The 27,746-nt window shown below is 37.7% G+C and overlaps 1 protein-coding gene across 12 annotated transcripts in view; it reads left to right on the top strand.

Moving 5' to 3' along the window:
• Positions 1-27,746, top strand: part of USP54 (ubiquitin specific peptidase 54) — a 118,195-nt gene that overhangs the window by 25,053 nt on the left and 65,396 nt on the right. For 8 of the 12 annotated variants that reach the window (XM_049697265.1, XR_007471418.1, XR_004485002.2 and 5 more), the window contains one exon: positions 19,962-20,802. In XM_049697265.1, coding sequence (XP_049553222.1) covers positions 20,656-20,802 — 147 coding nt within the window. In that variant the 5' untranslated portion in view covers positions 19,962-20,655. Of the gene's footprint in view, positions 1-19,961; positions 20,803-27,746 lie in introns of those variants that run through there. The other 4 variants (XM_049697267.1, XM_004273119.3, XM_033434103.2 and 1 more) reach the window with 2 other exon arrangements.

Below are 27,746 nucleotides of genomic sequence, written 5' to 3'. Positions count from 1 at the left end.
GTTCTCCTAGGTTCCCTTACCCTGTTGCTCTCTGCTCGGGCGCCCCTTCCCAGTAAAGTCTTTTGCTTTTGTCAGTATGTGTGTCTCCTCGGATTCATTTCCGAGTGTTAGACAAGAGCCCACTCTCGAGCCCTGGAAGTGGTCCCCCTTCTTGCAACATCTTGACCTAGCAATCATGCCCACAAAAACACTCCTATAAGCAATTTGGCACTCATCTAGCACAAAGCTGTAGTTACTCAATTTATTTTGGGTTGAGATGCCTAGTGGTTGACACAGGGTTCTCTTTATATGAGACAGAATCTCCTATGCAGTCTTGAAAAGGAAATAAGAAATGTCCAAAAATAACTTATACAAGGCAGAATGTGAGTATGTAGGAGAGTTTTGCATGAAGTATTTTCTGAGGGGCTTCAAAAGAGATTACAGTTCATAAGGTAAGATTTCCCTGTGGATCGCCTCCCTTGCCTGGCTGAGATGAGAAGTCATGTTACCTAGTTGCATTGTAACCAGGGTTGCCCCAGTATTCTTAGTTTTATTTGATTAGTTCCACAAGGAGTATATAACCATCTCTTAAGGACTTGATTGGAGAGCTTGACCTTGATATTTGTACACTCTTTTTTTGTATTTAGCACTGATCGTAGAAATCCTGTGTTTCACATTTTGAAATGACACTAACATCTCCACCACCCCCTCCACCAAGCACTAGGAGACCTGAATTAGAATGCTAATGGTTAGCAAAAGAAAAGCAATAGTTTCTTTCTTTCTTTCTTTCTTTTTTTTTAATTTGGGCACTTCCCTTCTTGTGAAAGGACTACTTTAGACTAGTATATTGTTAAAATGTAAGAGCTTAATTAGTTTTGGGTAGTGCCTGCTTTTGTTTAATTTTGCCAATAAATCTTAATTAAATCTTTAAAAAAATCAACCCATACATTTTCTCTCAACCTATAGAAATACAACAGAACTTCCTATTTGGCAAGGATTCTGCTGATGAGTTTTTTCATCAGTATGCTTATAAAACAACTCCTTTCAATAAAGCTGTTTTATAACAGGGAGTAGTACATAGAAGGGTGTGCGTTGGTCCTCTGGGGCCTTTGTGCCCTGCCTGCAAATGTGAGTTCTGGGTGGAATGATCACATGTTTGGGGGTAGGACTCTGCCTGCTGTTTGTTCTTGGTGATATAATTTGGCCTCTTCCCTGAGAGAAGGGGGGAGATTTTTCACTGTCCTCGCCTTTCAGGTTGGGAATCTTTGAGAGTCCAAGCTTTTAAAAATTGATTCCTGAATCCAACCTCTCAGTTTACACATTAATTTTCTTTAAGAGTGTGTCTTGTTTAAGATAGTTGGAAGAGTTTTGCGTCTTAAAATGATTTAATTCAATTTAAGTCTAGACAGTCTTGGAATTATGAATTAAGGATTCAAACATGACACTGTTTTGGTTTTCTCAAAAGCACTACGAAAGCGTCTTCAAGTGCTCCTTTTGACTTAGTGCAAAGGACTTTTTTAGTGCTGGCCCTCCATTTGAAAGCAGCTGCCACTCCGCAAACCTTATTGTTATACTGCTGACCTCTGTCATCAGGAATGCTCCGGGAGGAAACAGACTCCTAAATGTTTTTCTTAAGCCTTTATGAAGTTTGTGGTGTGTCCTTTCAAGTTACTTGTGGTTAGTTTCTTAAGTTTACTTTGTGTTTCGTTGGAAGCTCCATGTTTTTAGCTTTATCATGAATTGTCAGTGCTGAGTTCCTGGTAGGTGGTAAAAAGAATTGCCCTTTCCCTGTTACTCTGTTCTGCGGGAAGCCTTTGTGGTTTAAATTCACAGTTTCCCATTGTTGCTAGCTTCAGTTGTCTCCTCCCAACGTACCCTTCCCTCCCCAGAACTCTAGCTCTTCCCTTGCCCCTCCCCATTCCTGTATCACTGGTCCCACAAATGCCCTTGTGATTTCTGGTGGCCTTTTGCTGGAGGTTTGAGTGTGCTCTCTGGTAAGTACGTGCTTATGGTAAAACTGGGTGGGTGGAGGGATGTAGGGAACTGGTCAGTCTTTGTGAAGTGTTGCTTTTAACGGGCAAAGTTTAAACCTTGAAAGTGAGGTTAACTTCTTAACTTTCAGAAGGCTTCTTTAATGCTGACTGTTGTTTCTGTGCTTCCCTCCTCTTATTCAATTATTAAGGCTTTGGAACTTTGATTTTTATTATTGGTTTAAAAACCCATTCTCATAGATTTTCTTGAGCTCATAGAATTAAAGGGAAGGGTTGTGGGTTTAGTATTTTAAATTTCCTTCAGATAGAAGGTTATTTGTGATTTCTTTATACTTATTTTCAGTATTAACATACTGATAAAAGAAATAATGAAGAAGAGGTCTTATTTTGTGGCTAAGCTGGAAAGTAGCATTTATTTCCAGAATTGGAATGATTCTTTTTTCTTCTCAGCAAATGTTGGCAAAATTCACTAAAATTTTGGCAATATATTGTCAATTCTGGGAAATGGTTTGCTGAGTACTGAGGATAACAGATGGTTCTGGGAATTACTTTTGGGAAGTTAGATTTGTTCATTAGCACCTTCTCTCTTGAGATGTGAGGTCTATAATCCTTTTGAAAGTAAAATATTTAATATTCGGTGTTCAGCTTAAGTCAAATATCACTTTCATAATGGGCTTTCTATTTCCTTGGATTATACGTTTTGATCTTCAACTAAGAAACAGTGTGTGTGTGTGTGTGTGTGTGTGTGTGTGTGTGTGTGTGTATGTGTTGACATTGAATGGATGATATTCTGGTATTTCAAGCAGTTATAAAGTTATAAGCCTTGGGTTCTTCAGAAGTACTGCTAATTAAAAGTCATTTTTATGGTAGATGATGTGAGGGAAAACTTGTTTGTGGTATTTCATTGCGGTTCAATTGAATCACTTACTCAAGTGATAGGTGCACTTGTATAATAATGAATTCCTGAGCTCTACTACCATGTGGCAAGTGCTAGTTTCTATGCTAAGTGCTTTGCATTTACTTCTAATTCCCAATATGACCTTGTCAGATAGGTAGTATTATCCCTTTGGGAAACAGTCATGCATAGGTAGAACATGGGTTTTTCTTTTTTTGGAAAATGAGGGAAATAATCCCTACTTGGTAGATTAATTGTGAGAATTAAAGGACGTACCATGTGTCTGGTGCCTAGCATAAAGTTGGTGTTCACTAAGTGGTGGCTACTGTTATTATAATTTTACAGCTGAAAGAGCTGGGGGGTAAGTACTTTGCTTAAGGTCTCTCAGTTGTCAGAAGTAGAGGTGGGATTCGAACTGGCTCAAAACCAGGAGTCTGGCAGCATGATTTTGTTTGAGTATTAGAAGGCTTTTAGAGTAGATTTCAGTGGATCCCCGCCCATCCCTCCACTCCTGCCCCCAGAGAGGAGGGGTTCTTGATACATGCCTTTCTTTCCTTCGTATCCTCTGTCACCTTCCCAGTCATGTGCTTGGTCTCTCACACTGGAGTTGCTTGTGCCATTCAGTGCCAGTGTTCTCCTAGCAGAAACGAGTCAAGCCAGTGCAGTCAGTGGCTTTAGATAGAGCCATCATGCTTTCATTATTGTTTGTGCTCAAATAATTTGGGCAGTGGTATGTTTATTTTTTTTTAATTTTTTAAATTGTAAGCTCCTTTTTTTTTAAGTGGTATGTTTATAATGATTAATAAATACTGCATGGTTGCAATTGAACATTTAAGTTGAAAAACAATCTTAGGGTTTAAAAAATTACGAAAAAACTCTCTAGTTCTAAGTTACTGAACTAGAGGATAATATAAGGCAACTTTATGGAACTCATAGTTATCATTTTGCTATCCTGGGGCCTAATGTATTCACTATTGACTTTTTTCCCTTTATCTACCACAGTTACTAGTTTGGCGCTACTAACAGTATGTTTGTTTTACATTTATTTATTTATTTATTTATTTAAGTTTTGGCTGTGTTGGGTCTTCGTTTCTGTGCGAGGGCTTTCTCTAGTTGCGGCGAGCGGGGACCACTCCTCATCGCGGTGAGCGGGCCTCTCACTGTCACGGCCTCTCTTGTGGCGGAGCACAGGCTCCAGACGGGCTGGCTCAGTAGTTGTGGCTCACGGGCCCAGTTGCTCCGCGGCATGTGGGATCTTCTCAGACCAGGGCTCGAACCCGTGTCTCCTGCATTGGCAGGCAGATTCTCAACCACTGCGCCACCAGGGAAGCCTTACTAGCAGCGTGTTTGAGGAAGAATGTTGTGTTTGTTCTACTGGCTATTAGGTAGAGTATCTTTCTTCCATAGACCTTTGGGAAACAGAAGGTATGATTTAGGTATGATACGATTTAGGCAGGAGATTCAGGGAAGAAATAAAGAGATGACTGGTTATACTTATAACTGAGTTATCTCTAAATTGAAAAATGTATTTCAAAAAACTTAGTCCTTCATTTATTCTTTTATTTAACAAGTGTTGAACATCTGCTGAGTGTAAGGCAATGTCACTTTCTGCTTTTTATTCTAATAAAGTACTCGGGTGTTGGTTAAGAACTGATTAACAAAATGTTCCTGGGAGGGAGAGATTAAATCCCAATTGGTAGGGGACAGTATTTAGAAAATCTTTTGGGAAATGAATTAAATATAAATGACTACTCCTTCCTAATAGGGTGTGACTATCATTAGTCTTTATTACTATAAATTGCCAGCAGGATGGCTTCTTCAGACAGGTTTGCTGAGTGGAGTGGATTATTAGTATTAGGAAATACTGGGAAGATGGGGCTGGGGGAAGGGTAATACAGATGACCCTTGAACAACAGGGACTGGAATTGCATGGGTCCACTTATATGCAGGTTTTCTTCAATAAATATACATTTTCCTTATTGAGCAAAATGCCGGGTGTATACATAGAACAACTCATTTTTTTGTGTTTTAAGTGTAAGTATTTTGTCACTGAAGTTTTTTGAGCTAAATAGTAATTGATCAGAGATTGCTTTTGGCACCATTTTATAGGTAGGATTAGAAGGGGGAGAATAGTTTGGAAGTTACCACAGTAGTCGAGGTGAATTGTATTGAAAATGCATTATTTTTAGAATACATTTTCCCTCATTTTGATGTGGCTTTTGGTTTGTGCTATCTATTATAGTTTAATCTCATAGAATTTTTACAGTAAGTGTGTGTGTGGGAGGGGGGCGGTGTGTGTAAGAGAGAAAGGGAGAAGGAAAGAGAGAGGATGGGTATAGGGGATGCAGTTATCATAATCACAGCTACTATTTATGGAGCTCCTATTTTGTACCTGGCCCTAAGTGTTATAATTTTGTTGCAATACTCTCAAGAAATCACATTTATTACATGTAGTAAATGACCTGAAAGTGATGTAGCAGGATTGGAATTTAGATTCATTTTATCCTGCTTCTTCATAATTATCATCAAAACATTTATGTCTCATTTGCTAGATACTGGGCTAATTATATATATATATATATATATATAAAATATATATACACATATATGTATGTATACACACACACTATTTCATTTAACTCTCGTAAGAGTTGTATGAGAGACATATATATATTTTTAAATTCCATTTTACTGATGAGGTACCTGAGACTTCAATAATTGATTCAATAAGTTGGTCAAGATAACACAGTTGTTAGGTGGTAGAGTCCAAACCTGTTCTACCATGTGAACTCTAGGTCCCTAAGTTTTATTTCTATTTATTTATTTATTTTGAAAATTTATTTATTTTATTTATTTATATTTGGCTATGTTGTGTCTTTGTTGCTGGGCATGGGCTTTCTCTAGTTGTGGTGTGCGGGGGCTACTCTTCATTGTGGTGCGCGGGCTTCTCATTGTGGTGGCTTCTCTTGTTGCAGAGCGTGGCCTCTAGGCCCGTGGACTTCAGTAGTTGTGGCTCACAGGCTCAGTGGTTGTGGCTCGTGGGCTCTAGAGCATAGGCTCAGTAGTTGTGGCACATGGACTTAGTTGTTCCACGGCCTGTGGGATCTTCCCGGACCAGGGCTCGAACCCATTTCCCCTGCATTGGCAGGCGGATTTTTAACCACTGCACCACCAGGGAAGCCCGGTCCCTAAGTTTTATAAATCACATTGTGTTCCCTGGGAATGGTGCCTCCTGGATCTCCACTATGATCATGGTGTTTCCTGAGGTTATATAATGTGGTTGGCCCTGCAAAGGCTGCACTTTAAACCACTATGTTCTTTCTACTATCATGCTGCCTCCCTTGGAAGTCAGTAGATTATCTATATAGCTCTGGATCTTTATAAGGAGGGGCTAAGTAGCCTGCAAATGTCATTTCTTTTTATTTATTTTTAAAATTAATTTATTAATTTATTTTTGGCTGTGCTGGGTCTTAGTTGCAGCATGTGGACTTCTTAATTATGGCATGTGGACTCTTGATTGTGGCATGTGGGCTCTTAGTTGTGGCATGCAGACTTCTTAGTTGTGGCATGCATGCGGGATCTAGTTCCCCCACCAGGGATCGAACTGGACCCCCCTGCATTGGGAGCACGGAGTGTTACTCACTGGACTACCAGGGAAGTCCCCAAATGTCATTTCTTAGTCGTTACATTTGTCACTTAATAGTAAAGTGAAACATGTCTTGTTTTTTTTTCCAGCTGCTTTTGGACAAATTTATTGTAAATGACAGTTTTCTAAGCTCTTACAAAAAGAAAAAATATAAGGCTTTCTCTCCTTTATCAGCATACAGTTTTTCTTGTTGTACATGATGTAATAATTTGAAGCTGCCAAAGTCCAACCCTCAGGAAATTGTTTGAGTTGAGTAACTGTATTCACTGGGGAGTTTGTGATAACCAGCCCATAAATCAACAAATAACGTGGACTTTTTTATGGTTGTAGATGCTATCTCTTTTTATTTTTAAGCTTGAATCAGAGCAAATATTGATTGAGTTGATACAGTCTTCATTAGAAAAAACCATCTGTGATATCTCAAGCTAGATATGGAGATTTGGAGGACTCTTATTTAAGGAGAGTCAGAGTTTATCAGAATGTTGGAATTGGCTGTTCTAGGTACTTATCCCTTCAAACGAGAAGTTTTCTCTTTAAATTAAACTTTCAGTGATTCAGTGCCTATTATATTCAACTTCTGTGTGGAATAAAAAGATACCCTTAAGGAATATGTGAGGTACTCCATGTACACAAATAACTGTAATATGGGGGAGGATGGGAATGCTTATCTTAGAGTGGAGGATGAGTGAGGGGCACTTAATAGGTGCTCAGTGAAATGTCTGATGAATAAATGAGTGAGTAGATATAGCTGGAAAATGGTGGTAAGGTCTAATGATTCTCAAACTTTGTGTAGGTGCCAGACATATTTAATTCAATCTTATAAATTAGTAGTTAATTTTACTAGCGGACTATGTGAATGTAAAAATATGCAATAAAAAAAACACAATCATGGACTTCCCTGGTGGCTCAATGGTTAAGAATCCGCCTGCCAATGCAGGAGACATGGGTTTGAGCCCTGGTCTGGGAAGATCGCACATCCTGTGGAGAAATTAAGCCCGTGCGTTACAACTACTGAGCCCACATGCCACAACTACTAAGCCCGTGCGCCTAGAGCCTGTGCTCCGCAACCAGAGAAGCCAATGCAATGAGAGGCCTGAGCACTGCAATGAAGAGTAGCCCCTGCTCGCCACAACTAGAGAAAGCCCGCGCGCAGCAACAAAGATCCAGCACAGCCAAAAATAAATTAATTAATTAAAAAAAAAAGAAAGCACAATCATGAACATGAGTCAATAAGAAAAAAAACCTGTCAAAATAGGTCCTGTTGACTGCTTTGGGATTTTTTTTGTTTTTGTTTTGTAGAAAAGAATAGTTTTATTGCTTTGCCAGGCAAAGGGGGACACAGCGGGTTCCTGCCCCCGAAAAACTGTCCCTGCTTTTTTTTTTTTTTAAGTTTACTCTTTGTTCATGTTTTTGCCTTGTAAGCAGTGGAATAAGTGGACAAGAAAAAATTATGGGAGAGAAACTTGTGAAAACTCCATCCATTAATTTCTCCCCTTGTGAATTATAAAAATACCATTTTTCTCTAGCCAAAAGAATACCCATCTCTGGAAGCCATTGAAAAGGTGAGTGTCGTGGTATTTTAGGAGTCCTCTGGTAGTCACATATATAGGAATGGAGACCTGTCAGAGAGTCAGAATGTGTTCCAGTAGTCCAGAGGGGAGAGGATCTGGACCTCAGCAGCAGCAGCAATGAAAACAGAATGAAAGGAAATAGAAATCCACATCTGGCCCCCTGTTTCTAAATAGGAAGTAGTTACCAATTATTAAACAGCTTTCTCAATGGTTGGTTACCTCTGGTCCAGAGTCCTTTCATTCTGTTTTTAGGGAAAATGAGTTTAAATTCCAATTTTAGTTTTACTTTAAGTAAGGAAACTATAAATTAAAGATAATTCATCTATGAATTATAGATAATTTAGAAAATAGAGAAAAGAGGAAAAAAAATAATTCATCACCCTAACAAGACCCCTGCTATTTTACATTTACTTATCCTTGATCTTGTAGATTTAAAAACTTTTCTAATAGTTCATTCTAGGTAAATCAAGCTCTGAGAAACAGGTTTCTGAACTAATAACCCATTAACTGCTAAACTTTGATGTTAAACATGATAACCCCAGACATTTCACACAAGCCTTCATTGGACTCTAAATTTCCCATGATCACAAACTATTAGTCCACTTACCTTTATAAGTATAGATGTTAATCCTCCAATTGCCTCTATTCCGCATTGGGCCCAAGCTTTCATCTCCCTCAATGAATTATTTGCACATTTAAAAAGTTTTTTATTTGAACCAATTTTGGACTTACAGAAAAGTTGCAAAAATAGTACAGTTTTTATATAGCCCTAACCCAGCTTCCTCTAATCTTATCATCTTATATAAGCATAGTATAATGATCAGAACCAGGAAATTAGCATTGGTTCAATACTGTTACATAAAGACCGTCAAACTTCAAGTTTCTTCACCATTGTTCTTTATTGAGGATCCTATCTAGGATCTCACATTGCATTTTAGACTTTTCTCCTCCTTAGTCTCCGAGGTTCTGTAAAAGTTTCTCAGTCTTTCTTTGTCTTTTATAACTTTGACATTTTTGGAGGGTATTAGTCAGTTATTTTGTCAAATATTCCTCAATTTGGATTTGTCTGATTTTTTTTTTTTTTCCTCATGATTGAACTGAGATTATATGGTTTAGGCAAGAACGTCAAGAAATGTGTTCTCAGTGCATTATTACCATGGGATTCATGATGTCAATATGTATTATTGCTCGTGATGTTTGACTTGATCACTTGGTTAAGGGGGTTTCTGCCTCATTTCTCTACAGTAAAGTTACTATCTTTCCCTTTGTGGTTAATAAATGTCTTGGTGGAGATACTTTGATACTATCATTTGCATGAATGTCATGGAATTCTCTACGTATAGAATTAGTAGTATTACTTAGAGACCTCATTGAACTTCATTTAATGATTATGAAATGAATTCCCTTAAGGGAGCTATCCCTTTCTGAGATATCTGCACCTTACTCCTGGTTTCATCAAAGGACCTTCAGGTTCTGCAGGAATAAATCCTTTCTAGTCAGTATTGGTCTCAGTTACACTCATATCCCATTCATAAAGAAGTCTCCAATGCTAATGCTAATAAGCTATAGATCTCTGAACCTCCTTTACCCCACTGTCTCTTAGGGTGACAGGCTCTTCCTGTGGCCCAGTGTCCTTCCAGGCCTCATCTCTCTTTATGGTTAAGCCAGTTTCATTTTGCAAACAGTTGAATGACTGTTTTTTCAGGGTTTTTTCAGACACAGAGGCTAAGAGAAGCTGACTTTGTTGGTGAGGAATATAGTAGTAGATAATTAGGGCGGCTACGTCTATAGCCTGGTTTAATACTTTGGCCTGAGAAAAATGGCAGCACATTATGATGCATTGTGTATACTCGTTGTGAAGTAATCATTCTCTGTATTTCATTAATATAGAGAAATGTTTTTTTCTAGAGGTCTTCATTTTCTAGAGGTCTTCATTTTCTAGAGCTGTACCTCTAATACTGGCAGTCTTGAGCCATGATCTTTTAAATTTAGCCCTGCCATTTCTACTCTGTCAACTGTGTGTGGATCCCTAGTAGAATTATTACAGTCAGCCCAAGAATGAAAAATTCAAAGAGTACAATTTAGATCTATTTAGTGCTAACAAAATTTATATAACGCATAATGTATTAGATGGCTTTGATTAGTAAAATACATATTTATTACTATTACCGAATTTAAAGTAGATTTTTTTTTTTTTTTTTTTGGTGGCCTCTCCCATTGCGGAGCAACAGGCTCCGGACGCGCAGGCTCAGCGGCCATGGCTCACGGGCCCAGCCGCTCCGCGGCATGTGGGATCTTCCCGGACCGGGGCACGAACCCGCGTCCCCTGCATCAGCAGGCGGACTCTCAACCACTGCGCCACCAGGGAAGCCCTAAAGTAGATTTATGAATCATATATTTTCTCAAGTAACGTATACTATAAAAGCTCAGTTTCTGTAATATGATTCAGAGTCTGTGGGACCTGGAGCTTATATAATTCAGAGGGCCCACTTTAAGGGAAACAGTTTTTTTAAAAGAGAAAAGTAGATATTGGGCCTGAGGGCCTGTGCAAGAGAGGGGCCCTTAATCTTCATGGTTTCTTCTTCTTTTTTTTTTTTCTTAATTCTACCCCACCTTGCCCTTGCCTTTCAGTGTTGTCTGCACATATGGTGCCTCTCCCTTCCCAAGGAATTGCTTTTACTAATATCATTTCCTGTCACAATTCATGGTTTTTTCTTAAGCTTGCCTCTGGATGTGGGGGTCTGCAGAAAGGTTGGGACCCACTGTTTTCTGTCATTTCACACATGGGAAAGGTTTTTTAGCCTGCTCACAGGAAGTTAGTGTGTTCAGATTGGGAACAATGTGGGACATACAATTTAGTAACTCTACTACATAAAGAAATAGGTAATAGGTGATAAGATGACATGCTTCTTTCCCAATTCTGGCTTCTAAGCTTCCTAGTTTACCTGATGTTAGAGACAACAAGGTAATGCAGGCTGTTTTGACTTTAGTAAAGCCCAGGAGCTAGGTCGTAATGATGATTAAATAAGTATAAAGTAGATTAAAGATTAAATAAATATAAGTATTTATGTTCACATTTTTTATTTCTTCATGATTCAGACTTGGTAGGTTGTATATTTCTATATTTTAATTTATTTCTTCTAGATTATTCAGTTTGTTGGTATATAATTGTCCACTGTAGTTTCTTATGATCCTTAGTATTTCTCTGTTATCAGTTGTAATTTCTCCTTTTTAATTTCTGATATTATTTATATGAACCTTCTCTCTCTTTTTTCTTAGTCTAGTTAAAGATTTGTCAATTTTATTTATATTTTCAAAAACCCAGCTTTTAGTTTCATTGGTCTTTTCTGTTGCCTTTCTAGTATGTGTTAATCAACTTGATATGAGAATCCCTTCACACAATGTATTCATATATAAAATCATCACATTGTACACTTTAAATACATTACAGTTTTATCAATTATATCTCAATAAAGTTGGGAAAAAAGGAATTTATGAACAAGCTTATTCAGAGTCTATTCAGCAATAGTAAAATATAGGTTGCTGTATCTTCTTCAGAGTTGAGAGCAACACGGCAATAAGATTCTTGTAGGCTCTTTCTCCTCCTTCCATCTTTGATTGAATATTCCATTTTGTTTGGAGTTGGCTGGAAACTAATAAATGTGGATATAGATAATGATACATTTTCTGCAAAGAGTTTGGGAATAACTAGCTGACAAATAGCCTACTATTTGTTAGTTTGTTGTAGTCTAGGACTATTCTCTGCAGGATGCTGCATGCCCTTTGGTTGCTACTGCTACAAAGGCAAAATCAATCAGATAGGAGTATTAGATAATGGACTATGGAGCCATTTAAATTTAAATTTGAATAAATTTGCATCTAGCACTTAGTTACCAATATCAGGTGGTGGTTGTTTTTAATCATCATCTAATTGGCTAACCTGAAAACTAAGCAAGATTCCGTATTGAAAACTGTATATGGGGCTTCCCTGGTGGCGCAGTGGTTAAGAATCCACCTGCCAATTCAGGGGACACGGGTTCGACCCCTGGTCCCGGAAGATTCCACATGCTGCCGTGTGGCACAACTACTGAGCATGTGCTCTAGAGCCCGCGAGCCACAACTACTGAGCCCACGTGCCACGACTACTGAAGCCCGCATGCCTAGAGCCTGTGCTCCGCAACAAGAGAAGCCACGACAATGAGAAGCCTGCACACCGCAACGAAGAGTAGCCCCCACTCTCTGCAACTGGAGAAAGCCCTTGCTCAGCAACGAAGACCCAAAGCAGCCAAAAATAAATAAATTAAAGAACAACAACAAACAAACTGCATATGGACAACTTCTTTGGAAAAGATTTCCACTAAACAAATAATGCAATGCTCACCAAGTTTGTTTAGCTTTGGGCTTTTTGTTTGTTTGTTTTTTTAAACTAAGTATCTAAGGATATGACTCAGATGCATTTATACAGAACTACCTCACTAGGATCTCATCTGCCCAAAGCTGTGTGATGTCCCTTAAAATGTTTATATTGACAGCGAGGAAAGCCTGAAGTTTTAACTGAATCACATAAATATTAGAATACCTTGCTTTATAAGATGAAGTAATTATGGAAAGTTTATGTATATGTGTACACATACATACATACATATATACACACACATATATATTTAGAATCATGCTTTTTAGTTAGAATCACAATTTATAAATAGAAAGATAGATTATATGACAAATAAAATAAACTATAGTGAACTATGTAATGTATCCCCACAATAACAGATATTTGTATATACACAATAACAGATATTTGTATATAACACAATTGGCTTCTGACCTCCATCCTTTCTCTATTCTCAGATGGGATGGAGGGGAACAGGGAGAGGGGAAGGACCCTAGAAACAATGGTCTGATAGAAACATTAATTTCCCTTACAATTATAGAAAATTTATATAGGAATTCAGAAATGGGGGAGATCCCTTCAGGCTTGGGGTAGTCAAGGAGTGTTTTACAAAGGTTTTTACAAGGAGGCTGGGTTACCTATAGAGGGGAAGTAGGTTACTGAGCATCCCAAGTAGGTAAAACTATTAATAAGATCACAGAAATGGGAAAAATGTTTGGGTAGAAGTTTTTTTGTTTTCTTTTTATAAATTTGTTTATTTTTGGCTGCATTGGGTCTTTGTTGCTGTGTGCGGGTTTTCTCTAGTTGCAGCGAGCAGGGGCTACTCTTCGTTGTGGTGCATGGGCTTCTCGTTGTGGTGGCTTCTCGTTGCAGAGCACACGCTCTAGGCGCACAGGCTTCAGTAGTTGTGGTGCACGGGCTTAGTTGCTCCACGGCATGTGGGATCTTCCCGGACCAGGGCTCAAACCCGTGCCCCCTGCATTGGCAGGTGGATTCTTAACCAACCACTGTGCCACCAGGGAAGCCCTGGGTGGAGAAGTTTTATGTAGTGAGATAAAAAGAGATAAATATAAAATATAAATTAAGGTCAGATTATGTTATTAAGAATCAGACTGAGAAGTTTGGACATTATTCTTCAGGAGGGACCTGGGAAAGGTTTTTGTTTTTTTAATTGACACTTTAAAATATGCTTTAAAAAGTGTTTTTTAGAATCTTTGGTAGTCTATATAAAATTACAAAAATTTATATTAAAATACCACAATCTTTTTGGTATAGAGTTCTGAGTTTTGCTAAATGCATAGAGGTAGTATAGTATAACTACCAGCACAATCAAGATACGTTAACAGTTTCATCAGCCTGGTACTGCCCCTTTGCAATCAACCCCTACTGTCACCCACAACTTCTGGAAACACTGGTCTATTTTGACTTTTAATTTTGACTTTTCCAAGATGTCATAAAAGTGAAATCGTATAGTATATAGCCTTTTGAGTCTCATCATAGTACATTTGAGATTCATCCATATTTTTGTATATGTCAGTATTCTTTCCTTTTTATTGTTGAGTTTAATGTATGTATGTACCACTTACTAGTTGAAGAACATTTGGGTTGTTTCCAGTTTTTGGTGATTATGTGTAAAGCCACTATAAACACTTGTGTAAAGGTTTTTATGTGGCATAAGCTTTCATTTCTTTTGGGTAAAATACCTAGGAATGGGATTGCTAGGTCAGATGGTAAAAGTATATTTAACATTATATGTAATTGCCAACAGTGTCATTTTGCATTTCTATCAACAATTTAGGAGACTTCCAGTCGCTCTGATACTTCCTCATTAGCCTTTGTTATTGTCAGGTTTTAAATATTTTTGTTTTTGTTTTTAGCTACTTTAGTAGGCATGTAGTGTGGTTTTAATTCCATTTCCCTAAAGACTAATAATATTGAATATCTTCTTATATGTTTATTTGCTATCTGTGTATTTTTTTAAATTTATTTATTTTTGGCTGTGTTAGGTCTTTGTTGCTGTGCACGGGCTTTCTCTAGTTGCAGCGAGCGGGGGCTACTCTTTGTTGTGATGCGCGGGCTTCTCATTGGGGTGGCTCTCTTGTGTAGCACAGGCTCTTGGTGCGTGGGTTTCAGTAGTTGTGGCTCGTGGGGTCAGTAGTTGTGGCTCGCAGGCTCTAGAGCACAGGCTTGGTAGTTGTGGCGCACGGGCTTAGTTGCTCCATGGCATGTGGGATCTTCCTGGATCAGGGCACGAACCTGTGTGCCCCGCATTGGCAGGCGGATTCTCAACCACTGTGCCACCAGAGAAGTCCTGTGTATTTTCTTTTTTTTTTTTTTTTTGCGGTAATTGGGCCTCTCACTGTTGTGACCCCTCCCGTTGCGGAGCACAGGCTCCGGACGTGCAGGCTCAGGGGCCATGGCTCACCGGCCCAGCCTCTCCGCGGCATGTGGGATCTTCCCGGACTGGGACACGAACCTGTGTCCCCTGCATCGGCAGGCGGACTCTCAACCACTGAGCCACCAGGGAAGCCCGCTTTGCCTGGTTTTGAGTCCGTATTTGGTATATATCAGGGTCCTCCCATGTGTGCGCACACATCTCTTAGCCAAGATGGATTCTAGTGAAGCGACCTATAGGTAGGTTGACATCTCTTGCTATGAGGTGATGCCCCCTCCCTTTTGACCTCCAAAGAGCCTTTCTGTGCATGTATAGTCAGGAAGGTCTTCTTGACCTCAAGAAAGAGAAATATGTTGTCTCTATCTTTATCTGGGCAGTGCTCAGCTCTTCTCTCGTGCCTGCTATTTTGGAGTATCTGTCCACAGGGGACAACTCCAGCTGCCCAGCCTGGGGCCCATCTATCTCCTGCCTCAATGCCATTAGTAAAATAAATAAATAAATAAATTTTAAAAAATGGGGGATAAAGAGGAGGGACTGTTTTGGGGGGGAAGGCGGTGACTTCAGATTTGGACATGTTAAACTTGTTTTGAAAGTGGGACAGTGTGCACATAGTTGGTAATTTGGTTTCAGAGTTCATAAGATTTGTGATTTATCAAACCAGAAGTTATGGTTGAAGTTCTGATGGAAAAGGGGATGAGAACACTCATGGAAAGTACTCTAGACAAGACCAAGAAGGTCTAATTTTAACTTTAGGGAATGTTTAGGTTTTTTTTTTTTTTTTTGGCTGTGTTGGGTTTCATTGGTGCACGCAGGCTTTCTCTAGTTGTGGCGTTGCAGAGCATGGCCTTCTCATTGCAGTGGCTTCTCTCGTCACAGAGCAAGGGCTCTAGGCACGCAGGCTTCAGTAGTTGCAGCACATTGGCTCAGTAGTTGTGGCTCACGGGCTTAGTTGCTCCGCGGCGTGTAGGCTCTTCCCAGACCAGGGCTTGAACCTGTGTCCCCTGCATTGGCAGGCAGATTCTTAACCACTGCACCACCAGGAAAGTCCCGGAATGCTTACTTTTAAGAAAGCAACAAAAGAGAGAGAAAACCGACTGTCAGAGCAGTAGGAGAACCAGTGTTTGTCATTCTCTCATTTTTGTCATTCTTTTATTTTCTTATTAATTCACCCTATGAATTCACGATTGTGTTACATCAGGCAGCCAGTGTTAGGTGCTGCAGAAAAGTTAAGAAGAATGAGGCATATGGAAAAAGCCAGTGGGTTTTGAAATTAGATTTCTTTAGAAGGCAAATGTTCCATGAAGTAGAATTGTGATGGTGGAATAAAGGAACAGTACCATGTTCTGAAGACATTAATGATGAGCAAGGAGAAGCAGCAGTTGTAAATTATTTTACAGAGACTTTTCGCAGTGAAAGGTTGAAAAAAATTTAGGACAGTAGGCGTAAGGATTTAATAAGTTCAAGGTGGTCTTTGCTGTTACTGGGTTTTTAAAGAATATAGGATATCTATGTGGTTATCTTTAAAGGGAAAAGAGCTCATGAGAAGGGAATGTTTGGATGGTAATAATAACAATAACAATAATTTATATAGCAGTTACTATATGCCAGACATTGATATCCTCATAATAAGCGAGAAGATACTATGGATATAGTTTGTAATTATTGACATGTGGAGTGTACCAAGGAATTGAGGTAATTGCCTGCTGATTTATCAGTGCAAGTATAGATTCTTCAGTAAATTATAAGTAAACTGCTATATAGAATAACAGAACCAGAAATGTGGGCAAATTTTCTGGAAACTGTTGGGATATCTCAGTGTTGTACAGTTTGACTTCCTATTGTTTGGGTTACTTTTGACTTTAATCACTAGGGATGGGGCTACTGTTCCTTCCTTAGAAACTGAGATACTCTTCATGGCTTTTCCATTTGAATCATTGATCAGTTGAACATGGTCAGTGTTTGTAGACCTTCTAAAATGTTACCCTATTCCTTGTAATAGACTCAGTTGTTTACCTTTTTATGTTAAACTTTTTATTTTATTTTTTTAAACTTTGTATTTTTTAAATAATTGTAAAATTCAAATGTTTCTTCAAGCACATAGCTAAATCATACTGACATGTACCTTGTTCTATGTGAGGCCTATTGTTCTTTTTATATAATTAGAAGACTTATTCCTGCTGGCTTACAACTTTCTAGTATCCTGAGGTCCCCAAACAGAAATTTACTTTTCAGTTTTTAGGCTCAGCAATTCACTCATTCAGTGAACTCATTATTAATTCTTTGTTTTGAAAACTTGCTTTCACATACCTAGCACGTTAAATCTTAGTCACTGTGTGAAATACGTATTGTGCCACCGTTCCATAGACCCAGAAAACAAAGTTCAGGACACCTAAGTTATTTGGGATTACATAAAGTAGTAAAAATGTAGAATTTGAACCCATGTTTTTCCAACTCCAGGTCTAGTCCTAGTCCTCTTAATAATATCACAGTTACTCTACATCACTTGCTCCTGACAACAGCTTGAACTTACACTGTGTTTCGACCTCTCCTTGTCATAGAAATAGGATTCAAGCTTTATTTCCTTTTAATTTTTCCTCATATCTATACATTTTTGTATTTTTCTTTTTCTTTCTTTTATTTTCAGTTTGGGATTGCCAATATCATCTGGCATGGTTATTATCTACCAGCTTAATGATTTTAGTCATGATTTTGCATTGAGTTACTAATACTTCATACAGTACAAGCTAATTCTTACATAATTTTAAGTTCTTGTATTATTTGCAGATATCAATTCCTTTTCAACTTAAAAAATAATTTAAAACTTACAAACAAGTTGCAAGAAATGGAACAAAGAATTTTCATATACCCTTGAGCCAGATTTATTTATTGTTAACATTTTGCTATATTTGCTTTACTATTTTCTCTCTCCTTCTCTCTCCATATATACATAAGTATACATGCATACACACAAATTTTTTTTTTTTCCTGAACCATTTCAGAGTAGGTTACAGACATTATGCTCTTTTACCCCTAAAATACTCTGGTATTGCCTAGGAAGTTCTTTTTCTTTTTAAAAATAGGTTGTTAGAGCCATGTTGGTAGAACTCTTTATTTTCTCATGTATCTTTAGTAGATGGACTATATTGTTTGGTGCTAGACCTGTAATTTAAGTGAAATATTTTGTCATCAGTATTTCTTGGACCATTTGTTATTACCACTCTTGGCTTTGTTCTTTTTGGCTCTCACCTCTGGTTTCTGACACACCTAGCTCAAGTGTGAGAGCTTTTTGCCTTACTCTACATAATGCTGCCATTCAGAGCCTGAGAATCTTTTTTTCTGCTACTGCCTTTTTTCCCTTTGCTCCCTGAACTCAGGGGTGTGTATCATAGGGCAGGCTGAGTTTCAGTGAGCTCCTAATGTGGATACTGGAAACCCCACCTGCCTGCCAAGTCCTTTTGGCTTTGAGCAAAGTGGAGGGTTGGTATTTGTCATTCTTTTGCAGCAGTTGAGCTGAAGGAATGCTGCATGGCTTGTTGGAAGTTGCTTAGTGGCCTCGAGTGGGGTGTGTATGGGGTGTGTGTAGAGGGTTGAGGGTCATGTAGTCTGTGTAGGAGACATGGGGTCCTGCCTGGTGCTATATGCTAATCATCAGGCAGTGTTTATTGAGTGCCTGCTTATGACTAGACTAGCACTGTGTTAGGAGCTTTTGGAATAGTATAATAAAATATATAATTAAGTCACAGTAAGTAGTCAAACAATTCTAGCTCTGACACCAGCTTTGATTTGGGCAAGTTAATGTCTTTAAGCCTCCCTTTACTCTTCTGTGAAACGGAACTATTAATACCTACATGATAGGGCTGTTATGAAGATAAAATAAAGAATATCGGTATTGTTTAGCACATGTCTGACACTAGTTAGTATTTCATTTCATACAGTCATAGTCAGGATATATGACTGACACCATATAAAACAAATAGAGATTAATAAAAACAAATACAGAATAATATGACACTATAATGTATAATCTAATACTTTAACTGTGACCTGTAGATTATAAATAGTCTGGGAATTTAGAGAAGGGAAAGAACAGTCTGTGCAACCGTTTAATGTTCCTGTGCCTCAGCTTTTCCACTGAACACACTATGGATAGTGCTAGGTGAACCAAGAATGATTAAGATGTTATAGCATTTTTGCTTTTTTAGGTCATCCATACGATGGTGGGAAGGAAGGGAGAAGCTTGGGAAACTGTTAGAAACCAAATTTAATATTTAACATTCTTAATTTTTTCCTTCTGTGGACCTGGCAGCCTTACAGGAAAACTTAAAGGTGAATATTAGAAGCATTTCCTTCCAAGGAAATTTTCCCTTGTTGCCTCACTGGCATTTTAATTAGTTGAAAATTAATGTTGGTCAATGGATGGCCTCTGATTGTGAATGCCTTGGATATAATCTGAGGATTAAGTGATTTGTAACCCAAATTATCTCTCTGATCCTCTGGCAAAAAATGTAACATACAAACAAACAGGTCAGAAGAAGATTTAGTTCTTTTGGACTGGATGTTAAGGACATATGGTTTACTCACCATGAGGGTTTCTCTGGGATGGGACATCTTTACTCAGAGCCTAGACTGATAACATGACCCTCCCACCTTTAAATAGGCTTTTATAGCCATGAGCATTTAAAATACCTTGAAAAATTTCTGTACTCACAACATCCAAAACAAACTGTTTCAATTTCTAGTTTGGTGTGTGTTTACTTGGTAACTTTTTTCTTAGCCTGATTTTGGAAAGTTTGCATTCAGTTCTTATTTTTGTCCAGGTCCACTTTCTTCTCCTCCTAGAAAATTTGGGAGGAGGCTCCTATGAGACTAAAGCTGCGCACACCTTTTTCTTCCCACCTCTTTGGTTTGAGTGTTTCTCCTTTTTGTTGTTGTTAGGATTTCTTTGCAGGGGTGGGGTGGTGAGCATTGTTTGTCTCGGTTTCAAGTTTTAGTGAGAGGTGAGGCAACGCTGATCTTGGCAGAAGCGCACAAAGCTAGTAGAGTCATTAAATGACGCAAGCTTTTGATTGTTTTTTTTTTCTTTCTTTAAAGCTCTCTGGCACAGCTGGCTAGTCTAGTCACAGAGGAAAAGAGAAGAGACTTTCTGAAGTTCTGGATGGAATACTAGAAAATGTTGGGGGCATATTAAAAAACAGCAGCAGAACAACAACAACAGAAACTCCATTTATTTCAGACAAGCTTCTTAGCTTTGTGGAATCTATGTCAGTTGCTTAGAACTTGGGTTTTTACTTCAGAGGATGATGGGACGAGGCAATAGAAGGCGAGGAGGGTTGCGTTGGATTCTTGCTTATCCGTCTGCCTCTCCTTCCAGTTGGAAAATTCTTCAATCCACAAGAAGCATTATAAACAAGCCTAAAGAACACATCCTACCCTGATCCTGGATTCTGTTGGAGTTGAGAAGTACAGCCACTTCACCAGGGTTTTATGGAGGCAGTTCAAGAAAAATCGAAGGAAGGATTTCTCTGTTTGAATTAATCCTGTGCCATGTTACATTTTGGGCATTGCTTGGAGCAAGTAGAGGACAGCTCTGTCATGTGGATCTAAGGATACCTGAGTTTCTTGAGCTGCATATATGATGTTTGAAATGTTGTCAATTTAAAATCTTTCAACATAAATTTGTTAAAAATTCTGGATTCTCTTTATATTAAGGACTTCAGCAGACAGAAACTCCCTCCCCAAAAGATACAAAACTTCCTCTGTGTTTTCAGGCTAAATGTGAACAATAATGTCTTGGAAGAGAAATTATTTTTCAGGGGGCCGTGGTAGTGTCCAAGGGATGTTTGCTCCTCGAAGCTCAACCTCCATAGCCCCCAGCAAAGGCCTCAGCAATGAGCCAGGACAAAACAGCTGCTTCCTCAACAGTGCCTTGCAGGTAAGGGTAATTTCTTTCTTTTTGGTGAACTTTGACTTTCACTTGCTGATGCTGTATTTCTGATTACTCTTTTAAATCTAATACTTGATAGTCTCTGTTTGAGGTCAGCAGCCTAAGATCATTTTTTAAGTTAATCTCTGTGATCGTAGGCAAGTCACTTTATCTCTTTGAGTCTCAATTACCTCATTTGTAAAAGAGGAGAGTAATAATGATAGTAGAAATAATAACTGTAACTACTACTACTTAGCTGTCTAAAGGGAGGTACATGGACTAGATGATCTTACTACTTGTTTATTGACTTTTTTCCTGAACAGTCTCTACTGTTTCCTTTTTTTCCATTTGAGACGAAGGTGTCTCATCACCCTAGTTGCTTTCCTCTAGTATAGAAAGCAAAATTCTTTCCACAAGTGAAAGATTCTCAGGTATGTTATTCTTTTTTACTTTTTATTGATGTATAATATACATACAGGAAAATGCATGTATCATAATTATACAATTCAGCTTTCAAAACTGATCACAACCATGTAAACAGCACCCAGATTAACAAAGAGCTGATTTCCAGCTTCCAGAAGACTCCCTTGTGCTCTCTTCCAGTCACTAACCACTCCCCAAGGGTGAACACTATTGAAGGGTAACCACCAACCATAGATTAGTTTTGCCTGTTTTTGAACTTAATTTAAATGAATCAGGTATATTATTCTTGTCTCATAATATTCAGGCTCTTAGCACACGTTCTGATCGGGGTCCAGTCTTTGTCTACTTCTTCATCTCCTTCCTCTGAGCTCTCCTGCAGTGTCTGGTCAGATATGCTTGCACAGAGCTGGTAGAAAATAAATTCCTCTAAGGTGATTATCTACTCTAAATTTTCCCTTTTTGTCTTGCTTGCCACTTTAGCTGTCTCAGAATCCCAAAGCTTCCTGTCTGTCTGCCTGCCCTGCCCAATCAGGGCCATAGCGTGTTCGGTTCATCCCCCTTGGTCTAACTTTCAAGTGATTGCTTTCCCCTTTTTTCTCCTCTTCACAGTAAAAGTAAATGAAATTTGCCACCCAAGATAATTATGCTTGGGTAAAATATTAGCTTTACACCTCAGATGTATGAGAAAATAAGTTGTTATGAGAGAAAAAAAGACAAGACAATTGGGAACATATGTATATGTATAACTGATTCACTTCGTTATAAAGCAGAAACTAACACACCATTGTAAAGCAATTATACCCCCCCCCCCCAAAAAAAGACAAGACAACATATTTGATATAAAAAGCACTGGACTTAGGAGACCTGGGTTCTAGTTTTAGCCTTTCTTTAGACTAGCCTTGTGACCTTGTACAGGTAATAGTATTTTAATTTCCTCATTTGTAGTACAAGGATCTTGTCAAGCTTATTTATTTATTTACTTATTTATTTTGTATTATGAATCTTCATGTACACATCAACCAGGCTCAACAATGATTAATATTTACCAGTCTTAGTTCATTCACTGGCCCCCTTTTTTTGCTGAATTATTTTAAGCTACTCCCAAGCATTATGTGATCTTTAAATACTTCAGTGTATTTCTCTAGTACATAAGGACATGAAAAAAACCATAATCTTAAAGACTTTATCACACCTAAAAAGTTTAGCTAAAATTATTAATATTATCTAATACCCAGTCCATGTTTAGTCTTCTCAGTAGTATTAAAAATGTCTTTAAAAAAAAATTGAGGTAAAGTTGATGTACAATATTATATAGGTTACAGGTGTACAACATAGAGATTCACAATTTTTAAAGGTTATACTCCATTTATAGTTATTATAAAATATTGACTGTATTCCCTGTGTTGTATGGTATATCCTTGTAGCTTACTTATTTTATACAGAATAATTTGTACCTCTTAATCTCCTACCCCTATCTTGCCCCCCACCTTCCCTCTCCTCACTGGTAGCCACTAGATTGTTCTCTATATCTGTGAGTCTGTTTCTTTTTTGTTGTATTCACTAGTTTATTTTATTGTTTAGATTCCACATATAAGTGATATCATACAGTATTTGTCTTTCTGTCTCTGATTTATTTCACTTAGCATAATAACCTCCAAGTCCATCCATGTTGCAAATGACAAAGTTTCATTGTCAAGATTATTTATGTAATGAAACTTCCATACTCTGTTTTCAAATTTTTATTTGAAAACATTAAAAAATTCTATGCTGTCAAGAGTCAAAAATTCTATGCTGTCAAACTAAAGAAAGAGTGTAAGTACCTTCACTAATTACTACCACAAATTGTATGCAGTTGCAGCAGGGGCGGGGGTGGGTGTGGGTGTTTGGTTAGGCTATTTTCCCCCCACGTATTAGTTTTTTGAGTCACTTTGCATAAACTAATAATACTTTTGTAATTTAGAGGAAGGTAAAAAAAGGTGTTGATATAGATGTGTGTGTGTTTAGCTCCTATCAGGCCATAGTCCTGTTTTTATAATTCTGTTTTTTTCTATATGTTCTATTTTTATTGTCAGTCTAAGCAATAATATTTACAAATTTCTGTTCTAATTTCCAGTGCCATATAGAACATATAACTTACACACACATACCTATTTTTATATTTATACTTGGAAGACATTGATAGTTTTGGAGTGCCTGTTATAATCATGTTACAAGCTGAAAGTAATTGTTTCAATGAGCTAATATTCTAACTTTTGGTATGAAAGCTGTGTTCACCACAGATGTATTGAACCCATTACATTTATTATAAAAAGGCGTTGCTTATTTGGAAGTGTAACGTGTTTCAAAGAACTTTTGGAAATATATATCTATAGACACCAAAGTATGAAGAAGCCTCGGAGGTGTGCTATAATCTGGTGCTCCAAAAGTAGTGCCTTTTCATATATGGTGCTATTTAAATGTTTTCCAGATAAGAGGAGCTTCCTAAGGCATTTATGCTATATATTACACCATTTCTCTTTCAACTGAACTCATAGTTTACTCAGATTTCGTGAGTTTTTTTATGAAGTGTCTTTTTGTATTCCAGGATCCCATCCAGGATACTACATTTACATTTACTTGTCCTGTCTCCTTAGGCGCCTCTTGGCTGTGACAGTTTCACACAATTTCCTTGTTTTTGATGATTTTGACAATTTTGAAGGGTACTAGTCAAGTATTTTGTAGGATGTCCCACTACTGCAGTTTGTCTGATATGCTTCTCATGATTAGATTGGCGTTATGGGTTTTTGAGAGGAATACCATAGAAGTAAAATGTTGTTCTCATCACATTGTATCAAGGTTACAAACTATGAACAGATTTTCTTTTTAACATCTTTATTGGAGTATAATTGCTTTACAATGTGTGTTAGTTTCTGCTGTATAACGGAGTGAATCAGTTATATGCATACGTATATCCCCATATCCCCTCCCTCTTGCGTCTGCCTCCCACCCTCCTTATCCCGCCCCTCTAGGTGGTCGCAAAGCACCAAGCTAATCTCCCTGTGCTAGGCAGATGCTTCCCACTAGCTAGCTATTTTACATTTGGTAGTCTATATATGTCAGTGTTACTCTCACTTCATCCCAGCTTACCCTTCCCCGTCCATGTGTCCTCAAGTCCATTCTCTATGTCTGTGTCTTTATTCCTGTCCTGCCCCTAGGTTCGTCGGAACCAATTTTTTTTAATAGATTCCATATATATATGTTAGCATACAGTATTTGTTTTTCTCTTTCTGACTTATTTCACTCTGTATGACAGACTCTAGGTCCATCCACCTCTCTACAAATAACTCAATTTCGTTTCTTTTCATGGCTGAGTAATATTCCATTGTATATATGTGACACATCTTCTTTATCCATTCATCTGTCAATGGACACTTAGGTTACTTCCATGTCCTGGCTATTGTAAATAGTGGTGCACTGAACATTGTGGTACCTGACTCTTTTTAAATTATGGTTTTCAGGGTATATGCCCAGTAGTGGGATTGCTGAGTCATATGGTAGTTCTATTTTTAGTTTTTTAAGGAACCTTCATAGCGTTCTCTATAGTGGCTATATCAATTTACGTTCCCACCAACAGTGCAAGAGGGCTTCCTTTTCTCCTCACCCCCTCCAGCATTTATTGTTTGCAGATTTTTTGATGATGGCCATTCTGACGATACCTCATTGCAGTTTTGATTTGCATTTCTCTAATGATTAGTGATGTTGAGCATCTTTTCATGTGTTTGTTGGCAATCTGTATATCTTATTTGGAGAAATGTCTATTTAGGTCTTCTGCCCATTTTTGGATTGGGTTGTTTGTTTTTTTGATATTGAGCTGCATGAGCTGCTTGTATATTTTGGAGATTAATCCTTTGTTGGTTGCTTCGTTTGCAAATATTTTCTCCCATTCTGAGGGTTGTCTTTTCTTCTTTTTTATGGTTTCCTTTGCTGTGCAAAAGCTTTTAAGTTTCATTAGGTCCCATTTGTTTATTTTTGTTTCTATTTCCGTTTCTCTAGGAGGTGAGTCAAAAAGGATCTTGCTGTGATTTATGTCATAGAGTGTTCTGCCTATGTTTTCCTCTAAGAGTTTGATAGTGTCTGGCCTTACATTTAGGTCTTTAATCCATTTTGAGTTTATTTTTGTGTTTGGTTTAAGGGAGTGTTCTAATTTCATTCTTTTACATGTAGCTGTCCAGTTTTCCCAGCACCACTTATTGAAGAGGCTGTCTTTTCTCCATTGTATATTCTTGCCTCCTTTATCAAAGATAAGGTGACCATATGTGCATGGGTTTATCTCTGGGCTTTCTATCCTGTTCCATTGATCTATATTTCTGTTTCTGTGCCAGTACCATACTGTCTTGATTACTGTAGCTTTGTAGCATAGTCTGAAGTTCAGAAGCCTGATTCCTCCAGCTCCGTTTTTCTTTCTCAAGATTGCTTTGTCTATTCAGGGTCTTTTGTGTTTCCATACAAATTGTGCAATTTTTTGTTCTAGTTCTGTGGAAAATACCATTGGTAGTTTGATAGGGATTGCATCGAATCTGTAGATTGCTTTGGGTAGTATAGTCATTTTCACTATGTTGATTCTTCCAATCCAAGAACATGGTATATCTCTCCATCTGTTTGTATCATCTTTAATTTCTTTCATCAGTGTCTTATAGTTTTCTGCATACAGGTCTTTTGCCTCCTTAGGTAGGTTTATTCCTAGGTATTTTATTCTTTTTGTTGCAATGGTAAATGGGAGTGTTTCCTTAATTTCTCTTTCAGATTTTTCATCATTAGTGTATAGGAATGCAAGTGACTTCAGTGCATTAATTTTGTATCCTGCTACTCTACCAAATTCATTGATTAGCTCTAATAGTTTTCTGGTAGCATCTTTAGGATTCTCTATGTATAGTATCATGTCATCTGCAAACAGCTTAGTGACAGCTTACTTCTTCTTTTCCCATTTGGATTCCTTTTATTTCTTTTTCTTCTCTAATTGCTGTGGCTAAAACTTCCAAAACTATGTTGAATAATACTGGTGAGAGTGGGCAACCTTGTCTTGTTCCTGATCTTAGAAGAAATGGTTTTAGTTTTTCACCATTGAGAACGATGTTGGTTGTGGGTTTGTCATATATGGCCTTTATTATGTTGAGGTAAGTTCTCTCTATGCCTACTTTCTGGAGAGTTTTTATCATAAATCGGTGTTGAATTTTGTCAAAAGCTTTTTCTGCATCTATAGAGATGATCATATGGTTTTTCTCCTTCAATTTGTTAATATGGTGTATCACATTGATTGATTTGCATATATTGAAGAATCCTTGCATTCCTGGGATAAACCCCACTGGATCATGGTGTATGATCCTTTTAATATGCTGTTGGATTCTGTTTGTCAGTATTTTGTTGAGGCTTTTTGCATCTATGTTCATCAGAGATACTGGCCTGTAGTTTTCTTTTTTAGTGACATCTTTGTCTGGTTTTGGTATCAGGGTGATGGTGGCCTCATAGAATGAGTTTGGGAATGTTCCTCCCTCTGCTATATTTTGGAAGAGTTTGAGAAGTATAGGTGAATGTTTGATAGAATTCGCCTGTGAAGCCATCTGGACGTGGGTTTTTGTTTGTTGGACGATTTTTAATTACCGTTTCAATTTCAATGCTTGTGATAGGTCTGTTTATATTTTCTATTTCTTCCTGGGTCAGTCTCAGAAGGTTATGCTTTTCTAAGAATTTGTCCATTTCTTCTGGGTTGTCCATTTTATTGTCATATAGTTGTTTGTAGTAATCTCTCATGATCTTTTGTATTTCTGCAGTGTCAGTTGTTGCTTCTCCTTTTTCATTTCTAATTCTGTTGGTTTGAGTCTTCTCCCTTTTTTTCTTGATGAGTCTGGCTAATGGTTTATTAATTTTGTTTATCTTCTCAAAGAACCAGCTTTTAGTTTTATTGATCTTTACTATTGCTTCCTTCATTTCTTTTTCATTTATTTCTGATCTGATCTTTATGATTTCTTTCCTTCTGCTATTTGGGGTTTTTTTGTTCCTCTTTCTCTAATTGCTTTAGGTATAAGCTTAGGTTGTTTATTTGAGATTTTTCTTTTTTCTTGAGGTAGGATTGTATTGCTATAAACTTCCCCTTTAGAACTGCTTTTGCTGCATCCCATAGCTTTTGGGTTGTCGTGTTTTCATTGTCACTTGTTTCTAGGTATTTTTTGATTTCCTCTTTGATTTCTTCAGTGATCTCTTGGTTATTTAGTAGCATATTGTTTAGCCTCCATGTGTTTGTGTTTTTTAGTTTTTTTCCTGTAATTGATATCTAGTCTTGTAGCGTTGTGGTTGAAAAAGATACTTGATACAATTTCAATTTTCTTAAATTTATCTAGGCTGGATTTGTGACCCAAGATATGGTCTATCCTGGAGAATGTTCCGTGAGCACTTGAGAAGAAAGTGTATTCTGTTGTTTTTGGATGGAATGTTCTATAAATATCAATTAAGTTCATCTTGTTTAATGTGTCATTTAAAGCTTGTGTTTCCTTATT

This window comes from Orcinus orca, chromosome 14 (assembly GCF_937001465.1).
Source record: "Orcinus orca chromosome 14, mOrcOrc1.1, whole genome shotgun sequence".
NCBI lineage: Eukaryota > Metazoa > Chordata > Mammalia > Artiodactyla > Delphinidae > Orcinus > Orcinus orca.
The sequence above is the reverse complement of the archived record's forward strand: the minus strand, read 5'-3'. Positions and strand labels throughout refer to the sequence as shown.